This window comes from Gossypium raimondii, chromosome 7, assembly GCF_025698545.1.
Source record: "Gossypium raimondii isolate GPD5lz chromosome 7, ASM2569854v1, whole genome shotgun sequence".
NCBI classification, from domain to species: domain Eukaryota; kingdom Viridiplantae; phylum Streptophyta; class Magnoliopsida; order Malvales; family Malvaceae; genus Gossypium; species Gossypium raimondii.
Window position 1 is genome coordinate 14,285,811 of NC_068571.1, and position 21,824 is coordinate 14,307,634.

The following is a 21,824-nucleotide window of genomic DNA, read 5'->3' on the forward strand; positions in this document are numbered from 1 at the left end:
TTAATCAACCATAATTAAAATGTAGGCAATTTCATTCAGATCACAGTAAAAATTACCCATACAGTCCTAAATACAAGTTTAGAGGTCCCTAAAAATAATTTAAGAACAAACAGGGGCTAATTTGAAACAATTCTAGAAGTATAGGGTGGAATATTAAAAAGCCTAAAAATAGGGGACACACGGCCATGTGGCCAGCTCGTGTGGAATACCCTAGGCCGTGTGACTTTCGAAATAGGGACACACAGCTGTGTCCTTGCCTGTGTAACTCATTGACCTGAGACACACGGCCGTGTCCCAACCCGTTTCTCTACCCATGTAACTCTTTGATTTGGGTCACACGATCATGTTGCAAGCCGTGTGGAAACTACACTTATGCAATTATTCTACATGTTTAGGGCACACGCCTGTTTGTGTTACTTGTGTGTGACACGGCCGTGTGACAGACCGTGTCCCAGGCCATGTGCACCTAAATGTACTTTAAAACTCAAGTTTACCAAATTGTGATTACTTGGGCACTAAGCAACCATTTCACCAGCTGTTAAACCTATTCAAAACACAATTAAACATGCTCAAATCATACCAAAACAACCATCTTAAGTGCCACATTTTATATCATCAAACACACAAACAAAGCAATTCAACCATTCAAACTTCTATTCATACCACATTTTCCATAATTTAACTATCTTCAACTCTTTAAGTTACCAATTTGAAGCTATGCACATATCAAAACATTAGACTAAGCTACCATACCATACAAGTGGCCAACATTTCATATTTAGCCAAATCAACATTACACCAACAAAACAATTAACAACCAAAGACCTCCTAGGTACATGCCATTACAAAATGAAATATCACCACAATTGAGCTCGGTGTTGATGTTGGATGCTAAGTCGATTGTAAGCTGAAACGTACCTAACCAGCGCATAGAAAAATAAAACTGCACAATGAGTATAAGTCAGTGGTATTTCTATAATCCAAACAATATAAGCTTGATAAATGTAATTGAAATGTAAAAATGCAACAATTAAAGCTATGTACATGTGTTTCAAATTAATAATATAATATTGCTCATTCCTTATTCACATCTACTACAATTTCCACATGTTCAAGCACATATCAATGGCATTTCATATAGCATTTGCTAATCTTAACTCATATAATAGCATGATACACTCTTTGATCAATACTTAATTTCGTTCCACAAACCGCACCTCATTTTATCATTTCATATTCATTTCTCATCTTTGCCATTTTAATCTCAAATACATAATTTATTTACTTTTCCCTATTAACACGACTTAGACTCAGACGGATACATGGATCCAACTAACACACCAGTTTGGCACCCAGTGCCTCATCGGATAAATCTGAAGTAATATCTGTGCCCAACGCTATATAAATTGACACCTAGTGTCTCATCGGTTAAACCGAAGCAAATTGGCACCCAGTGCCTCATCGACTCAAGGTTGAAGAAATCCCTGAACTCTTCTTATCTTATGGCATGCCATCTATATACAACTTAGCCTAAACAATTAATAGGGTTCCATCTCACTTTCAATTACATCCAATGTCCAATTTTCATATATACACACATAAACATATATTCAATTCAATATTCATATAACCAATGCATTCATAATTTACCGAATCAATCCATTTCAATCAAATATAAGTTCAATTCAATATAAGTACTCACCTCGAATGCTTACCATATGCAAAACTTCAAAATTCTATAATTTACAACTTAGTTCGGATTATAGAAACACAAATTGTGGATTTCGATCTATTCGACGTTGATTTTATCCTTCTCCTTTTTACTCAAGGATTCTGGTACGACATTAGTTACGAAATAAAACAATTAAAATACATTAATATTACACAATTCAATTCCACATTAATTTTCAATTTTTAAACTATATTTGCTTAAATTTCAATTTAGTCCCTAAATCGAGACTAATTTTAACCTCCATATCTAACCTCCAATTTTATACTAATTTCACTCTAAGCTAAATTTGGCTCCTTATTTTAATTATACCCATAAATTTTAAAGTTTTCACAATTTAGTCCCTATTACTCAAAATTAACATTTGGTTTCACAATTGAGTCATTTTCCATTTCTAACTTAAAATCTATCTAATTAATCCCTAATAAACTATTAAATAATAGTTACATCTAAAATCTTAAATAGTACTCAAAATTGCATTATGGGTTGGGTAACTCTAAGTATCGGATTCCAAAAATATAAAATTACAATAAAAGAGATAAATTAACTAACCAATTGAAGTTGGAAAGTTTTAAACCCTTATTGTTGTGCGTTCTTCTTTCTTTTTCTTTCTTTATTAATTTTTGCATGCAATATTTCATTCCTTTGCACTTTCTTTCTTATTTATTTTATTTTGTTTTCATTAAAATTATCATTATTATAACATATAACATATATAAATTAGATTAGCACCTAGATATATAATACATACCATTAATGTCGTCCATTATACATATATAAATGTACAATTACTACTTTACTCCCTTTAAATTATTTCAATCCATTCAACTTTTAACTCATATGCGATTTAGTCCCTGTACCTTAACAATTCCTAATTTCTCGAAATTTACTTAACACAATCTAATTCACTACTAAACTAACTTTGTAAATATTAAATAAAAAATATTTATGGGTTCATTTTACAGAAACGAAGTCCCAAATCTCATTTTTGACACCACTGACTACCGGGTCATTACACTTTGTTGATAGCCCAAGTATCTTTTTAAGCTAATATGACCAAAATAATGAAGAGACCCATTGCAATCCAGGAGATGAAATTAGCCGAACTATTGTGTGTTTATTGCGGTGAAGACCATGTGTTTAATGAATGCCCATTAAACCAAGCATCTGTATACTACATGGGTAATTTTAACCGAAATAATAACCCCTATTCCAACACCTACAATCTAGGGAAGAAGCAACATCCGAAATTTAGTTGGAATAATCAAGGTGTAGAGAATTTAAACAATGTTGCGAGACAGAATGCTAATAGTGCACCATCTGGTTATAATCATCCTATGCCGAGGCAAAATGTTCAACAAGGTCAAGCATCATCTTCTACATCCATTAAGGCCTTACTGAAGCAATATATGACCAAGAATGATGCTGTAATTCAGAGCCAAGCTGCATCCCTTAGAGCTCTTAAGAATCAAGTAGGGCAGATAGCGAATGCTTAAAATCGAGGCCACTAGGAGCATTGCCAAACGATACTGAGAATTCAAGAACACAAGGGAAGGAACAGCGTAAGGCCATCACTCTTAGAAGTGGGACACAGTTGGATGATGTTATTCAAGACACCACCATAGAAGAGAACAACTCTAGACTCAACCATAGAAAGAATTTAGAATCAACTGAAAAATATACTACACCTGAAAAGGGTAAACAGAAGAATGTTGCAACATAATCAGCTCATGTTACCAACAAAAATGCCATAACAAAACATTATCAACAACCTGAAGGACGAACACCTCTACCTTTTCCTTAGCGATTCCATAATTCTAAACAAGATGTTCAGCTCAAAAGATTTTTGGATGTTTTGAAGCAACTCCATATCAACATACCGCTAGTAGAAGCTTTGGAGCAGATTGGTACGAACCGGCTCAGTGATGTGAGTCGAGTCATTGATGTGCCCCATCGTAAAAAGAGAAGTATCGCTTGATTCTGAAATGTAGTTTGAAAGTTAGCTAAATATGGAGTAAGGTTTCAAAAATTGGTTCAAGAGAGTTAAGTTTGAAATGATATAGGTTTCGGCAAACAAGAAAATAATAAGAATGGAACGGTGTGGAGGAAATAGATCAAAATAGAGTTAAGGTCAAGAAGGAATCAGTACTAAAATAGAGTACTAACCCGATTTTTATAAGACACTTAAAGGTGATGAAAAAGGACCTTGACCCGCTAACTATAAGAGTTAGGAACCAGAGGTATCAAATGGTTGAACGGCACACTCGGGATTGAGTGATAAGTTCGAAGAAATAAGGAAGACGCCACTAGCAAGCTAGATAAGTCTACTTGAGTCTAAAATGAAATACGAGAGTTGAAAAACTCACAAAATGTATAAACATTAATCAAAGGTTCAAAAGTCCTTACAAAATGCAAATGAGCAAATATTTATAGCCTAAGCCTAAGGTAGCCGAATGGACTAAAAAGATGTTGAATGGTCAGCCAAAATTAAAGCAAAAGAGGCTGGAAATTTCCAGCAACCTTCCTAGGACGTTTTTGGAAAGCTTCATGCATGAAGAATTTAATTAGATAGCTTCTAGATGAAATCCATTCAGCTGGACATTAATTGGAGTGTTGGTGAGCTGAATGTATTGTCTTGGTTCAGCCAAAGAAGCTAAATACACCTTAATTGAGCTGCCCTGTAAAGCTGAATAGTCTTGCAATTTAAATGAGCAACTTGGGCATTTCAATGATCCTCAAGTGTGAATGGACGAATTTGAGTGGTTTCCTAGTGTGAATGCTCAAAACCGATCATCCACTCAATGTGAAAAGAACCTTATTCAATATGAACATCTTAATTTGCTTCTTTAAAAAGCTGGAAGTCCATTAAGCTTCACGAAAAGTCAGCTGGAAACAAAGGGGAACTGCTCCTTTTAATGCCGTCCCATGCATTATCCAAATGCATGTTTCTTCCTTAATTGCTTTCCTTGGTCCTTAAGCTAGCTGATTCAGCTGGAAATAACATCAAATAAATTCGGTCAGAGCTTATTAATCTTCGTTCATGCACTTATGTCGTCCCTTGTACATGTATCTGCACTAAATAAATTCAGCAAATTAATTCTCTTTTAGACACGTTAATTCAGCAACTAAAACACATTAAAATGATGCATTTAGCTAGGGAACATTAAAGCTGATAATAACTAGGACATATTAAACATAAAGAAACTAAGACACATTTAAAAACCTGTATTTAAAATGTTCAGCTAAAGACACATTTAAAATGCTGTGGCTAGACATATTAAAACAAATATTAATTAAGACTTAAATTAAACATCAACAGTAGCTAAGACAAATTAATTAAAACATGAAATTAATTTGTCTCAACTTTTAGACACATTTAAACACTTCTAATTAAAACGTCCAGAATTAAAATGCAATTTAATTATTTAAGCTGAATAAACTAATTGGCATTTATTTTATTCCAGCAACTAAATTATAGAAATTAAAGTAAGCTCAAAACGAGCAAACAAGCTCATTGAGCTAGAAACGAGCCAAATTGAGCTCAACGAGCTAGAATCGAACTAATTCAGCTTGCAAAGGATTGCAAGCAACGCTTTGAGAGCTGGTCCAAGAGTGTGCTCGGGTCATGGTCGTATCACAGATGCCCAATTATGTGAAGTTTATGAAAGATATAATGTCAAAGAAGTGCATATCGGGAGAATTTGAGATTGTTGCTCTCACTGAAGGCTGCACAACAATGTTGATGAATAAATTACGTCCAAAGTTGAAGGACCCAAGGAGTTTCACTATCTCGTGTTCAATTGGAAATCAATATATTGGAAATATATTGTGTGATTTGGGAGCAAACATAAATTTAATGCCTATGTCTGTATTCAAGAGGTTGGGAATTGGGAAAGCAAGACCTACTAAGATACGTTGTAATTGGCTGGTCGATCCTACACACATCCGGAAGGTAAAATTGAAGGTGGTAAGAATAGATCAGTTTATTTTTCCTACAGATGTCCTTATTTTAGAATGTGAAGCTGACCAGGATGTGCCAATTATTCTTGAAAGACCTTTTCTTGCTACTGGTAGGAGTTTAATTGATGTGCAGAAAGGTGAACTAACCATGATGGTAAATGATAGAACCAACAGTAGAGGAGGAGTTTGAAAAATTTTTCCACAGCAATTTTGATAGTGATGAAGACTTACTTGAGTGGGGTGACATAATAATTTTTAAGGATATTGATGAACTTATGGAAGCCAAGTAGTTTGCGGATAGACCAGGGAAGAAGTTTGAGTCCTTGGATTTATCAGATTGCTATTTTAATCCTCCTAAACCTTCTATAAAGGAACCTCCCACACTGGAGTTGAAACCTTTGCTGCAGCATTTAAAATATGCATCTTTGGGAAACAACACTTTACCTGTAGTAATTTTTGTGGAGTTGACATCCGAGTAAGTGGTCAAGTTGTTAGAAGTCCTTCAACGATCTAAGAAGGCATTAAGATAGACCCTTTCTAATATAAAAGGAATTAGCCTTGCTCTTTGTATACATAAAATTTTGTTGAAGGATTGCCATAGCAATTCTATTGAACAACAGAGAAGACTGAAGTCGATCATGGAAGAAGTTCTCAAGAAATAGATTATAAAGTGGCTTAATGCTGGCCTTATTTACCCAATTTTAAATAGCTCATGGGTGAGTCCTGTATAATGTGTACCCAAGAAAAGAGTTGTCACAATAGTGAGTAATGATAATAATGAGCTCATTCTGTCTCGCACTGTCATGGAATAGAGAGTACGCATGGACTATCGCAAGTTGAATAAGGCAACACAGAATGACCATTTTTCCCTTACCATTTATTGACCAAATGTTGGATAAATTAGCTGGGAAAGCTTTGTACTTTTTTTGGATGGTTATTCAGGATATAATAAGACTACTAAAGCTCCCAACGACCAAGAGAAGACAACTTTCACTTGTCCATATGATCTACTAAAGCTCCCAACGACCAAGAGAAGACAACTTTCACTTGTCCATATGATACTTTTGCATTTGACGAATGTGATTCGGGTTATGTAATGCCCCGACAAAATTTCAGCATTGTATGATGACAATATTCTCTGATATGGTGGAAAATTTCCTTGAAGTCTTCATGGATGATTTTTCTGTCTCTGGGAATAATTTTGAGGGCTGTTTGAGAAATCTGGAATTGGTTCTCTACCGTTGTGAAGAAACAAATCTTGTTTTGAATTGGGAAAAATGCCATTTCATGGTTCGTGAAGGTATTGTTCTAGGTCATAAGATATGGCAGCAAGGTATTCAAGTAGACAAAGCAAAAATTTAGGTGATAGAAAAATTGCCACCTCCTACGAGTGTCAAGGGTATTAGAAGTTTCTAGGTCATACGGGATTTTTTAAAATATTCATTAAGGATATCTTGAAGATAACTAAACCTTTGTGCGCCTTGTTGGAGCAAAACAGACCTTTCAATTTTGATGAACCTTGTTTGATCAGTTTCGAAGACTTGAAGAAACGATTGCTAGCAACACCAATTGTAATAGCTCTAAAATGGACACTACCTTTTGAACTCACGTATGACGTTAGCAACTATGCTGTGGGAGTAGTGTTGAGACAAAGGAAAGAGAAGTTATTTCATTAAATTTATTATGCAAGCAGGACCCTGACCGATGCACAGGTGAACTACAACACCACTGAAAAGGAGTTATTAGTTGTGGTTTTTGCATTTGATAAACTTCGATCTTATTTAGTTGGTACCAAGGTTACAGTTTACACAGACCATTTTGTTATTAAATATTTGGTGACCAAGAAAGATGCTAAGCTAAGATTAATTCGATGGATACTTCAGCTACAGGAGTTTGATTTAGAAGTTCGAGACAGAAAGGGGACTGAAAATCAAGTGGCTGATCACCTGTGAAGGTTAAAAGCTGGGAATGAAGATGTCAATGTTCAATTTATTAAGGAAGATTTCCCAAACGAGGAACTATTGGTTGCCACAGCATTACCTTGGTACGCAGATATAGTGAACTACTTAGTAAGTGGGTTGCTACCACCTGATCTCAATAGCTAAAGAAGAAAAAAAATTCTTTATGATGCAAAACATTACTATTGGGATAAACTGATCCAAGTACAAATGAAATACTCGGTTCATCCAATCCATGAACACAGTAGGGACATTAGTCAATCCAAACAACATCACAAAAAACTCATAATGTCCATATTGAGTCTTAAAAGTTGTTTTCAACACATCCGACTCCTTCACCTTCAATTGGTAATACCTAGATCTTAAATCAATGTTTGAGAACACCGTTGCACCTCGAACCTGATCAAACAAGTCATCAATTCTAGGCAAAGGATACTTATTCTTATTAGTCAACTTATTCAACTGTCCATAGTCAATTCACATCCGCATCATACCATCCTGTTTCTTCACAATAAAATAGATGCATCCCACGGAGATACACTCAGCCAAATGAACCCTCTATTCAACAATTCTTGCAATTAAATCTTCAACTCCTTGAGCTCTTATAAAACCTGTATTTTTCCTTATACACTCTTGTAAACTCGACTCCAAGGACTAATCAGTCATTTTTCCTCTTTTTTGCATTTTTCCAAAGATTGATCCATTTCTTGATCTAAATATAATAATTTTATTCAATTAACCAATTCAAGTATCATAAAATACCGAAATTCATATATTTGATCCTTAATCGCCATTTTACACTGTTACCCTTAATTTTTACTTTTTAGTCAATTTAGTCCCTAAACTCGAAACTTTCAAATTAACCACATTTAATTCAAATTCATGTTAGCTGAATTCCTACAATCCCTATATAGCCGATATGTATCACTTTTTCACAAGAATTTCATGAAATTTCACTATTTTAATGATTTAGTCCTTAAACATTAAAATCAACAAAAACCACCTTACAAAATACTCCTATTTAACTATCAAGGTTATAAATCTATCACCATACTTAAAAAACCTTACAAGTTCATCATTGGAAATTTTTAAAATATTTAATAGTTTTGAAAATAGAGATAAGGGTTAGCTAGACCTAGTTGAAATGATTTGAAAAACATAAAAATTACTCAAAACAAGCTTCAATTTCGTACCATGCAAAGGACAATCGCTTGACCGAAAGCTTGGTTTTATTCAACTATGGAGTTTAGGTTCAAAACCATGAAAATGAAGATGATGATCATTGTAACGTTTGTTTTATTCCTTTATTATCTTAACATATAAAATCTTTTAATTAAAACATTTTAAAGATATAATTTTTCTTATTTTTCCACCCACTAATCGTACATCATAATAATTAAGGTATATTTTCACTTTAAAACCTTCATTTCATACATTTATAATATTTAATACAAATAAACTTATAGCGATTAATTTTTACAACTTTTACGATTTAATCATTTTACTTAATTAATAATCTAAATGTCAAAATTTCTTAACCAAATTTCATACACTTATATAAATTAGGTCCTGATACCTCATTTTCTAAAACCACTTGACTTTAGAGACAAACCACTTGTACTTAAATATTCACTTAATCACCAAATATTATCAAATTCACTCATTGTATTTGTGGTCACGAAACCACCATTTGAAACATCATTGAAAAATAGGATGTTACAATTAGCTATCGAGTTTTTAGTATTTTATAGTGGTAGGCGCTGACTTAAATGCCCTAGACCAATAGTGAAGTTGTCGGTCATTCACGCATATGTTTCACACCAAATTAGTATAGGTAGCCTAGTCGATTTGGATCCAAAAATTATTCTGGTAACATTCATTTGATTGAACCCTTAAAAAGGCTTTTTTTGAGTTTTTTGGCAGCATTTTAATTCAATAAATATTGTATTTTAATTTAGGTTCAGTTTAAGTCTAAAGGAGGAATAGCGGGTTTTGCAAGTAGTGCTACAGTCGTGTGAAATTAAGGTATGGTTTTTAACGTATATAATTTAAATGTTGGTTAATATTTTTAATACTTAAAATGATGATTAATCTTTCTGGTCGGATTTAGTCAAATGGCTAAGTAAGTGATTTTAAGAGGACCGAATCAGGTACGTTTCGAGCCCTAGTTAAATGGCATGTTTGCATGGTTGCATGAGTGATTGAATGTTTGAATGTCTGGTATAGGTATGAATTAATATGAATTGTTTTGTGATATAATGTATGCTGGTTGTATGAGTAGCATGTATTAGAATGAAAATGAAATGTATGTTTAGGTAAAATGCTATGAAATATATTGAACGAAAGACTCCTACACACGCACTAGAAAATTTCTTATGAATGATAATGAAACTATAGCATGTTAGAATTTCACCATATTGATGGTGAAACCGAATGATTGATAAATTTTATTACCGAATCGAAGTGAATGTTATTATGTGAGCATGTAAAACATGCTATTGAAATGGGAATGTAATGGAAACATGATTTTGATTGAAATTTGTATGACATATCGAATGTGCATAGTGTGGGATCATGTGGATGACGGAGGAGTTCCGTGGAGTAATTGTAGCATGTTAAGCCCGCATATATGTTGTTTGTGTGCTGCACCAAGAGTAATGAGGAGAACAACGATTATATAACATTTATTTTAAATGGTAGTATAATTACATTACGTATAATGGTGGTCTAACCATATCAAGCATAGCTCAAAATGTATGAAGTTTGGCAGACAAGTTCTGGGGAAGTCGTGGTGTATACCGGATGGTTGGGGTAGGAATTCTTTATGCATTGCATCATGTCCATGACACACCCGAAATATAATGTTTTATGCTATATGATATGTTGAATTAATTTATAGATTGATGGTTGCATGGATAATTGAATGTTCTTACTATTTAAACTCACACTGAGCTAGTTAGCTCACCTCATAGTTTCAAACATCTCAGGTAATGATCGAGACTAGGATCGGACATGGCATACGAACATAAGACAAACTTCAGATTTATAATTTATTTTGCTTAAGTTTTACCCAAGTTTATTTGGTTTTTGGACTGTAAAGTTATTCAAATTGTGGTTTGAGTTTTATTCTTCTCTAGGGTTTTCATGCATGCATATTTGACAGATTAAATTGGTTTTATAAGCTTATTTTGATATTGTACAATACATGATACTTGGCTTAGTGTTAAAATAGGTTATAACACTTAGTTTTTCACTGTAATAAAAGATAACAAGGTTTTGCCAGGTGAAACGACAAGCAATGTGTTTTCTAAACCATGCAAATGCTAATAACATGACCTAAGGATGGTTGATTTAATTAATGAAATGTTTTCCAAAACAACAAAGGTAAACCGTGATTTTTCCTAAAAGAGAAAGTAACTAAGGTTTCCAAAGAATGGTAGGGTAGTTAGTCACATAGGTGGCTAACGTGATCTTCACAATTGTACCATAATGTCTAGCCTAAGGTTGGGAAGGTTACAGAGAGTAAGTAGTTAGAAAAAAATTGAAAGAATAACCATTAAAAACCGAATGAAATCTAAAGAAAATATCATAATAAAATACTCTTTGAGTTTTCTCTTCAAGAATTTCTTTTGGGTTTCTTTTAAAATAAGTTTTAAAAATCATTTAGATTGCCAGAATAATCTTCAAACTTCTTTTTAAGCCAAAACCCCTATTTTTGAGGTGAGATTAGAGCCGTTCAGATGTGGTTGTGAAATTTCTTAATTCTAAGGCTCTCTAGGACTTCATCACGCCACTTCACTCTTTTCCATTCTTTCTTCTCTTTTTTCTTTTTTTTACTGTTCAGTTCTGATTTTTTTTTATTTCTAATCTTTCATTTATTTACTTCCAAATCTTGAATCATCTAGAAAATGCATTCTCTCTTCTTAATACACCAAGAATCATTCAAAATTAGGATATCTCTTTAGTTCTTATTGTGCCGATTGCTTTGATCACAATAGTTTTATTATGGCTTGAGAATCAATTCTAACAAAAATTTTTGTTCTTTTGATTTCAGATTAGGATGGAGGCCTTCTCTTGGTTCAAGAATGATTTCTTCTCATCCAAGAAACCCTAGCCCACTCATGTTTGGACTCCTCTTTGGCCGCCTCTCTCTTTCCTTGATGTTTGGTTTTCTTTTTCATTCTTTTAACACTAAACTAATCTGTTTTGATTAGATCTCAACTTCGAAGCTTATTTTCATCCAAAAAATGATTCAAAGCATCTGAATATACTTAACTCTTCATTGTTCATGACTGGTCGAACTTCTTTTAATCTCTCATGTGATTTTATTCTGTTTTGATCTTTATCTTTAACTTGTTACAATAATTTGTTTTCACTTAACTGCTAACCTTGATTTGTTTGGAATTCATAAAGAATAAGTGCTTCTTTAACCAACTTGGACTCCTCCAAGAACCTTAATTTGGATTCGGTTTCATTATTTTTTTATTACTTAATTTTTGTTGCTACACTTTTAATTCTAACTTGGATTGTTTGTGTTTTAGGTTGAGTCGAACTCCAAGTTTCCTTTCATTTGTCTATAGTCCTAAGTCAAATCCTCGACCTGGACAAACCTTTGATCTTGTTTCACATGTGTCCCATCACAAACAAACCAAGTCCAACTTAATAACTAAAAGTGACAAATAAAAACAATTGATTGTGATAGAAAAAGAACAAATAAACCTAACAAGAACAAAGATCTTTAAAGAGTCTAAGTCGGATCATGAAGAGGACTTGTTCTTAGTGAATTCCAGTTGAATTAAGGCTGCCAAGTTGATAAAATGATTGATCGAGAATATATATGAATAATTGATAATGACATATGCGGAACAAGATTGTGATCTCTAGTAATTCAATGTAGCATATTAGACTAATTTCTGCACTTTAGGTGCTTGAAGGCAAGCATTTTGGGTAGGTTTTAATTATGTTTTTATAAGTTTTCATTAAGTTAATAAAATATGCAAATTAAGTCATTTATTGACCTTAGAGGCTGAATGAGGCCTAAGGGTGAGCTCATGAACTTTAAGTTTGCAAGAGACCATTAGAAGGTGTACTAAACTGATACTGATCACTATATCACAACACAAAATGCTCCATGTTGCAACATAGGGAGCATAATGGAGAAACCACAAGACTGCCTTCGATGTCGCGACACAGACCAAGGGTGTCGCGACATACCTTTGATGATATTGCAAGAGGATTATACTGACTCCTTTTTCATGACACAAGTCTTGCTGTGTCGCGACATCGACTATAGACGGAAAATAACATGAGCCAGAGGGCGTTTTGGTCTGCACAATCAAACTTAAAACTCGAGAATGTTAGCTGACCTAGGGTTAAGGATGACGATCACCTGAAGGCTATAAATAGGCTCCTTTTATTCTACTTTCGTACTATAACTAAATTAAAATATTAATTAGATCTTTCAGTGTTCAGGTTAAAATTGATCTAGCACTCGCCTCCATTAGGTATGATCCTCGGAGTACTCACCTACTCCGTTGTAACTATATTACAACTGGACCTGTATACTTGCAAATACCGCCTCAGTAATATATCTTATACTGTATTATTCATACTCTGGACATTAGCACGTCTAGAGGCAGTCCAGTTGTTGGCGTCGTTGCCAGAGAGGCAACGCCACTAGTTTGATTTTAATTTTTATACTCTCAAAAGAATAATTTGGAAATTTCCAGCTTACAGATACGATCTTTAATTTATTTAACTTACTAACTTCACTATTAGTTATTTGTTTTTCTCAGGAAATCCTTGTGCTCATTCCAAATTAGAACATAGCTATTATAAATAAAGGGGACAAGTCAACAGGAGAACGTGTGAGAGGTTTTATAGCAAATAAACTATATTTTTGAAATTTTGGAGGGAAAGGAGCAAATTTTAAAATAAGGGAAAAGAGGGAGTGGCCTGATGGAAAATTTCCCAAATTTTGAAAATCAGGTGGGGGTTTTTCGTTTTAAAAACACTACAGCTACCTCACTTTTCACTCAATTTTCACCCGAATTGAAAGATTTTTCTCTTTTGTTTCTTCCTATTTTCATAAACCAAATATCAGAGAATAGATCTAAACCTTTTCTCTCCCAAAATTCTCTTTAAAATCTCTCGAAATAATTTTTAAAGTTTGTCAAAAAGTCATCCGAATTTCTAAAAGCATTTTGATTCAAACTTCCAAATCAATGATTTGAGTTCAATTGAAGGTAATCCTCATCTCTAAACTTGTTTTTAAGTTGATTTCAATCATTATTTGAAAAATGTCCCATTAAGATGTCTCCAAGCCCATCCGAATGTTTGGAAAGTAATTTAATTGAATATTAGGCCAAATTATCAAAGTGGCCCAAATTGTAAAATATTTAAACTATAGGTCCAGATTTATTTTAATCATCATGAAAGAATTCAGCCCAAAGAGCCCATTTAATTATTTTGGTTGAGTTCCCATTAAAAGTCCACATTTAGAATTATTTTATTTTATTTTATTTTATAAGTTGTCATATTAGTTATTCCATTAGGGTTAGAAAAACTTATTTTGGGGGCCTATAAGTAGCATGGACATTCACCCTTATACACATACAATTGATTTATGCTTTTTTGAGTAAATAATAATTCTCTTTAAGTTTTTCTTCAAGAATTGCTCTTGAGTTTCTTTTAGAAGTTGTTTTAACAATCTTTCAGGTTGTGGGAATCATCTTCATTTTTCTTGCCAAGGATCTCTTCCTTGGAGGGGGAATTAGAGCCATTGAAAGGAGTTGTGGATTCTTAATGTTTTCAAGGCTTCTTAAGACATCATCTTCTCTTTTTTTTATCCTTAATTTATTGTTTCTTGCTTATTTAAGTTAGTTCTTGTTGTTTTGGCTTGTTGATTTTATTGATTTTTGTTCTAGGTTAAAGTTGCTTCAAGAAAGACGTTCTCCTATCTCGTTCCATCAAGAAACACATCAAAATTAGGAGTTTTAATCTTTTCTTGTTGTTTCAAGCATTCTTGCACAAAACAATTTGCTTGTCTTTAAAATCACTTCTTACAAATCTGTTTGTATTTTTTTACACATCTGGTTGGGGCATTTTCTTAAGGTCCAAGGATGGTTTCTTTCCATCCAAGAAACCTTAATTCGTTCTCATTTGGACTATTTACTAGTTGATTCACCTTTCTTTTGTTTTAATTTCGTTTGACTCTCCTTTGTGACAACTAATCTGTTTTCGTTATTTCTCGTTTCAGTTTACATTCGTCTAGAGATCTAGGATAAATTTGTGACTTTGACAAACTTTACGATCTGCTTCTGCCTTTATCCATATCATTTTTTATCATTTGGTATCAGATTTGGGTGTTTTAGGTGTTCATGGTTGATTTCTAAACTGATTTCCATTGCAAAACAACCTATAATCAATTTTTACCTAAAATTTTTTTATGAAAAAAATATTCTTGAGTGGGTAAATGTTTTTCAATTGATCTAAAATTTTATATACTGATTCTTGGCAGTGTATTAAAATATAAAAAAAATATTTTTGACGAAAAAAGTGAACAAAAAAACAGAGAAAAAAGAAAATATGAAAGTAAAAAAATAAAAAATATTATGTGGGTTGAATTTTTTTGCCAAAACTTTCCAGATAAGATCTATATTATTTGAGGAGGCTCCAGTTTAAATTTCGTGATTTTTGGAAATTGGGAACACCTCGAACGAAGTTTTTCAAGTTGCTTCGCAATTTTTTTTGGTTTGAGTTTCAACAATTTTCATTGGCTATTAGCCTTAGGTTTTTATTTTTTTCTTTTTATTGTTCCTATATGCATTCTAACACTTTATTGTTTCTTGTGTTAGTAGGTTAATGTAACAACCCATTTTTAGTGAAATCAGAATAGTGGTTTTGGGACCATAAAATTGAGGTTAAAAAAACTATTTTATTATTATTTTATGTTCTACAACATGATAGTATTACCGTATAAAAATTTCGTTAACAAATTTTACTGTTTACTTGCTCAATTTGATAAAAAGGACTAAATCGCGTAAAGTTTAAAAGTTGAGTTCTAATAGCTAAAGCTATTCAATAGCTATGGAACTTTAAAGTGGAGGCCCTTATATGTTAATTATACAATTGATGTACATGCTTGAGTTCTGAAGTTTGATGATAAAAAATGAATTGTGGTTGTTAGATAAACAACCTTTGTAAAGGAATTTTTAGTAAAATTGTCAAATAGAGACTAAGTTGAAAAATAGAAAATATGATGTGGTAAATTTATGAATTTGTGAAAAATATGGGCTTCTATTAGTATGTATAGAAATCTAGTAGGCTTGGGTAAGGGAAAAATTACATGAATTTCATTTTCCAAGCCTAGGGACTAAATTGCAAAGAATTAAGAGTACAATGGCAAAATGGTAATTTTTCCAAAATTACATGTACTAATTGAATGTGAAAAATATTAAATTGAGTTAAATTTATTGGTATAGATCAAGATAGACCTCATGCGAAGTTAGATCGGGGTAAAGGAAAAATCTCAAATTAATTGCCTCCGTATCTACGTATACTCGTCGAGGTAAGTTCGTTTCATTCAATTGTGTAATTATATGCTTTAATTGAATTATACTTATGTGATTTGCATTATTGTCATATATGAATACCGATCGTATATTCGAAAACATACGATGATTACCGAGTCCCGTTTGAACCTTAGGAATTTGTAGGATACAAATGACATGTCATTAGGGTTACCGATTCTCAGCTCGAGAGAGCTTACTGATATTTAGCTCGCATGAGCTTACTGATATTCAGCTCGAATGAGCTTATCATTTATAGCTCGTAAGAGTCTGTCGATTCAGAGCTCGTATGAGCATACATGTACAGGAATTGACGGATTACAATTTAGTACATCCTATGTATGCTACCCGAGTATCTAATGATATTCTAAATGGTTTAACGGGCACAGTTCTGTTACGAGATTATATGAGTTCAATACGAACTACTACAGGTACTTACATGAAATACATGGAAATAATGTTAAATGATACATTGATATAAGAAATGTATGATACATGTTTAGGCAACTTGAATAATTGTTGAGTTCATCCATGTGTATTGGCTATTATATGTGTTTCACATGATTAACATATTGGTGAATATGTGCTTAGGCATTACGCCAAATTGAGTTGGGATATGCTATGTTACTTACCTAAATTGTGATTAAATGGTAAGTTAAATTCTATGTTATACGAACTTACTAAGCTTAAATGCTTACTCTGTGTTATTTTTCATGTTTTATAGACATTCAGAAGCTCGTTCGAGTTGGAAGCTTGTCGAAGCTAGATCACACTATCCATCGGCTCTTTTGGTACTTTTAGTTGGATACTTTTGGTTATAATGGCATATATAGGTTATTTTGGCTAAATGTTGGCCTATATGTGTTTTGTTGACATTAGCCACTTATTTGGCTTGTGTTTTGGTATTTTGGTATGTGCATAATTTACCTTAAAAGGTTGATGTGTGGTTGAATGATGAAAGGTAAAATAGTAGTTGAATATGCAAATGAGGTATGTTTTAATACTTGGTGTGATTTGGTACTACGCTATGCTAAGCATATATGTGTGCTTGATGCTATTGAATAAGTGGTACAATTGATACCAAATGGTAAGTTTTGGTATATAATTTACATGCTGTGTATTGATGCAATTATACATAAAAGTTGGTTGATTACTTGGTTACATGGATAACATGGTTGAACATAATTATACTTGTCATTTGAGGTGCCTAAGGGCATATTGGTTGTATGTGAATATATCACATGTCTAAAGCTTGCTCATGCTTATTTTGGATGCTTGATTATAGCTATTGTATGTGTGCATTTTTGAGTGTAGGTTGGTGCCGAATTGGGTGAGAAATGTGCCTTGTAAAATGGCATATTTTTGTCCATACGGGTAGAGACACGAGCGTGTGTCTCAGCCATGTGTGACACACGATCAGGTGGCACGTCCGTGTGTCCCCTGTAGTTTTAAAGGGTTATAAGTCAGGCTGTTACACGGCCTGACACACGAGCGTGTGAGGATACATCGAATGGTATAGGGCCTGGCTCATGGGTGTGTGGCTTGGCCGTGTGACCTAAGTCAGTGAGTAACACGTGTAAGGGCACGGGCTGAAACACTGCCATCTATCCCTATTTTGAGTGCCCACACGGCCTAAGACATGAGCGTGTCTCTTGCATGTGTGACCCTTACAAAATTTAAAATTTGCAATGTTTTTCGAAAAATTCTACAAGTTTCTCATTTAGCCCCGACTTGTTTCTAACATGTATTTAGGGCGACTAGGGCTTGTATAGTATGTATGATTTTGATTATTTTTATTATGAATATTGATAAGTTATGAAATGATCAAAATTCTTTTTGTTTGTAATGTAAACTCCAGTAACACTCTGTAATCCTATTTTGGCGACAGATATGGGTTAAAGGTGTTACATTTATTGGTATCAGAGCTACGGTTTAGCTGATTCTCAGACTGAATGTAGTGTGTATGAGTCTAGCTACACATGCCATTATATAACCTATGATAGTGTTGTATGAGTATGCCCAAAGATCAGTCATGAGATGGTTGTAATAACATACTTGATTTATCATGTTTATTAATATAAGACGTTACCATTATTATTTCAGTTTCTTTTCTATATGTATAAATAAATTATTTTTATAATAATGTCCTGAGAATAATATGATTATTCTTAAAAGGTCCTGACTTCTTGTAACATAGGTAGCAATGATGCATTGCTAGATGCCACTCATTGTTTGTAACATTAGAATCGTTCTAGAATTACTGCTAATGTTACAAGAACCTATAGGGTCACACCCTATGGTTGAAATGAACGGAATAAAACATAGTCGGTATTGTGTTTGGTTGTCACATGAATTAAATTAATTATAGAATTAATTTAATTGGGCAATCAAATATCAAACATATTATATGTACAAGAATGTTGTATACATAACGAGAACACATTTCTATTAATATATATGAATTTGGTTCATATATAAATTTAAATAAATATAGTTTACCGAAATCTTTGTTATAATTAATGTAGTTATAATTTTCGATTAGAAAAATTATATTTATTTATTTTAATTATGATTATTATGTTCGAATAAAAATATATATATACCAATTAAAAAACCCTAAATAGATTACGTATTTTTGCTTGTGAGGTCTAGCAGCCGTCAAGCAAAGTTTTCTCCAAAATAGTTTTGGAGATTTTCTTCCGTTCATTGTCAAACTGGGTGGATTACATAGAGCTCGGAATCATAAAAGGTTGCGGCTTGGTTCGATAGTAGATTAGAGTTCTCATTGTCGAGGCGTCGCTATCTACACAGATTGAAATTACTGTAATTTCGAAACCATTATTTCACCCCGATTCGTTCCTTGCACATGGATCCATGGGTTGGATTGCCAGAATTAATTTTTTATTATTAATTTTCACTGCGCATGGGGGTACCGGCGTTCCAGCAAGTGTGATATCTCCTGATTGTTTTAAAACATGTTTTCATATAACAATGACATCCAACCGAGCTGGATTTGATGAAGTAGAGAGACATGCTCAAGCCTTCGTTCACAGAGTAGCTTCGAGCGGTACGAGGCCCGTATCTGAGGGCTGAGGAGGAGAGGCTAAGGAAGCATTTTTCCAGATGATGAATGATTGGTTCACCGAGTTTGTACGGACGAACTCGACTGCTCAACAACTTCCACCCCTCCTGTTCCCCAAGCAGTTCCCGTGATTCCTCAAAGTATGAAACTAATCTGACTGTTGATAAGATTTGTAAGTACAAGGCTGAAGAATTCTGAGCTATTATTAAAGATAATCTTGAGAGAGCTAAATTCGGGTTAGAGAATACAATCAGGGTTCTTGACGAACTATCTTGTTCACCGGTTGAATGTCTTAAGTGTGCAGTATCTCTATTAAAAGATTCGACTTATTAGTGGTGGAATACATTGACTTTTGTAGTGCCGAGAGAATAGGTCACTTGGGAATTCTTTCAAATCGAGTTCCAAAATAAATATATCAGTCAGAGGTTTTTGGATCAGAAACGTAAAGAATTTCTCGAGCTCAAGTAAGGGCGTATGACAGTGTCTAAATATGAACGAGAGTTTGTTCGATTGAGTAGATATGCTTGAGAGTGCATTCTGACTAACACTGCAATGTGTAAGCGATTTGAAGATGGATTAAACAAGGATATAAAGCTTTTAGTTGGGATCCTTGAGTTGAAAGAATTCGTTGTTTTAGTTGACAGATCACATAAAGCCGAGGAGCTGAGTAAAGAGAAAAGACACGCTGAATTTGAAATTAGAGATTCGAGTAAGAGATTGACGGGAAATTCATACCAGTTAGCATCGAAGAAATCAAAAGAACATCACTATCGTTCTACTACTTCTGTGGGATATTCTAGTAGAGACTGAGGTACCCGAAGCTCTAGCCTAAACCACAGGCTACACCTGTAGCGAGTGTGTGTAGTGTCAGAGATGCCAAACACAAATGAAAGCACTGTAACAGAGCAGGTTATGGTGAGTGTCGAGTGAAGAGCGGAGCGTGCTTCAAGTGTGGTTCTTTAGACCACTATCTTAGAGATTTCCCAAAGAAATCTGAGAAAGAGAAAGCTCAGACCATGAGACCGAGCAATACTGCTACGAGAGGTAGATCACCTCGTAATCCCAAAAATGTGAGTGGTAGTTGTGGCGTGGAAAAAGACTCTGCTATGAGATCCAAGGAACGAAAACTAGCTAGGGCTTATGTTACTCGTGCTCGCGAGGATACTTTTACTCTAGATGTTATTACCGGTACTTTCTCTATTTATGATACTGATGTAATTGCTTTGATAGATCCAGGATCAACCTATTCATATGTTTGCACGAATTTAGTATCTAGTAAAAATTTAGCTATTGAGTCCACTGAATTCGTGGTTAAAGTGTCAAACCCCCTAGGCCAGTATGTGCTAGCTGATAAAGTCTGCAAGAATTGTCCTTTGATGACTTGGGGTTACAGTTTTTTCTGGCTGATTTGATGCTATTATCGTTTGATGAATTAGATGTGATTTTGGGCATGAATTGTAGACAAAAGCTTATTGTATTAATATGTCAGAATGTTGAGATGCTTCGTATTGGATCATATAATCTGAGTCGATTGCCTATTGTGATATCAGTTATGTCAGTGTAGAAATATGTGAAAAAGGTTGTAATGCATACCTTACTTATGTATTGGATACTAAAGTGTCTGAATCGAAGCTTGAATCAGTGCTAGTGGTTTGTGAGTATTCCGATGTGTTTCCAGAGGAGTTACCTAGATTACCACCGATTAAAGAAGTCGAGTTTGTAATAGAATTTGCACTGGGAACATCTTTGATATCAATAGCACCTTAAGAATGGCTCCTACCGAGTTAAAAGAGTTGAAAGCATAGTTGCAAGAGTTGACAGATAGGGGTTTTCCTTGACCTAGTTTTTCACTTAGGGTGCACCGGTTCTGTTCGTTAAGAAAAAGGATGTATCGATGAAATTATGTATTGACTACCATCAGCTCAACAAGGTTACAATCAATAACAAATATTCGCTTTCTCAAATTGATGATTTGTTCAATCAGTTGAAAAGTGCCACAGTGTCCTCGAAGATTGATCTTCGTTTCGGTTACTATCAGCTACGAGTGAAAGATTCAGATGTGCCAAAGACTGCATCCAGAACTAGGTACGAACACTATGAATTTCTTATAATGATGTTTGGTTTACATCACGATTTTGGAGAAAGTTACAAGAAGCTCTTGGTACGCGGTTGCATTTTAGCATTGCATTTCACCCTCAAATTGATGGTCAGTCTAAGCGCATAATTCAGATTCTTGAAGAAATGCTTCGATGTTGTGTAATAGAGTTTGAAAGCAACTAGGAGAAATATTTACCGTTGGTCGAATTCGCGTATAATAACAGTTTTTAGTCGAGCATAAAAATGACACCGTATGAGGCTATGTATGGTCGCAAATGGCACACTCCATTATACTAGACCGCACTTAGTGAGAAAAAGATACATGGGGTTGATTTGATTTGCGAGACTAAAGAAAGAGTGAAAGTGATTCGAGATAGTTTGAAAGTAGTTTTAGATCGTCAGAAATCATATGTGGATCTTAAAGGTAA

General features: G+C 33.9%; 2 protein-coding genes across 2 annotated transcripts; both read left to right on the plus strand.

The window, feature by feature from the left end:
• The first annotated feature begins 5,369 nt into the window (after positions 1 to 5,369).
• LOC105763753 (uncharacterized) lies at positions 5,370 to 7,641 on the plus strand. The gene is made up of 3 exons (XM_012582092.1): positions 5,370 to 5,843; positions 5,980 to 6,164; positions 7,383 to 7,641. The coding sequence occupies exons 1-3, from the start codon at positions 5,370 to 5,372 to the stop codon at positions 7,639 to 7,641; spliced, it is 918 nt and encodes a 305-aa protein (XP_012437546.1).
• Positions 7,642 to 19,851: 12,210 nt separating this feature from the next.
• Positions 19,852 to 20,711, plus strand: LOC105763744 (uncharacterized). The gene is made up of 2 exons (XM_012582082.1): positions 19,852 to 20,098; positions 20,209 to 20,711. The coding sequence occupies exons 1-2, from the start codon at positions 19,852 to 19,854 to the stop codon at positions 20,709 to 20,711; spliced, it is 750 nt and encodes a 249-aa protein (XP_012437536.1).
• The last annotated feature ends 1,113 nt before the right edge of the window (positions 20,712 to 21,824 follow it).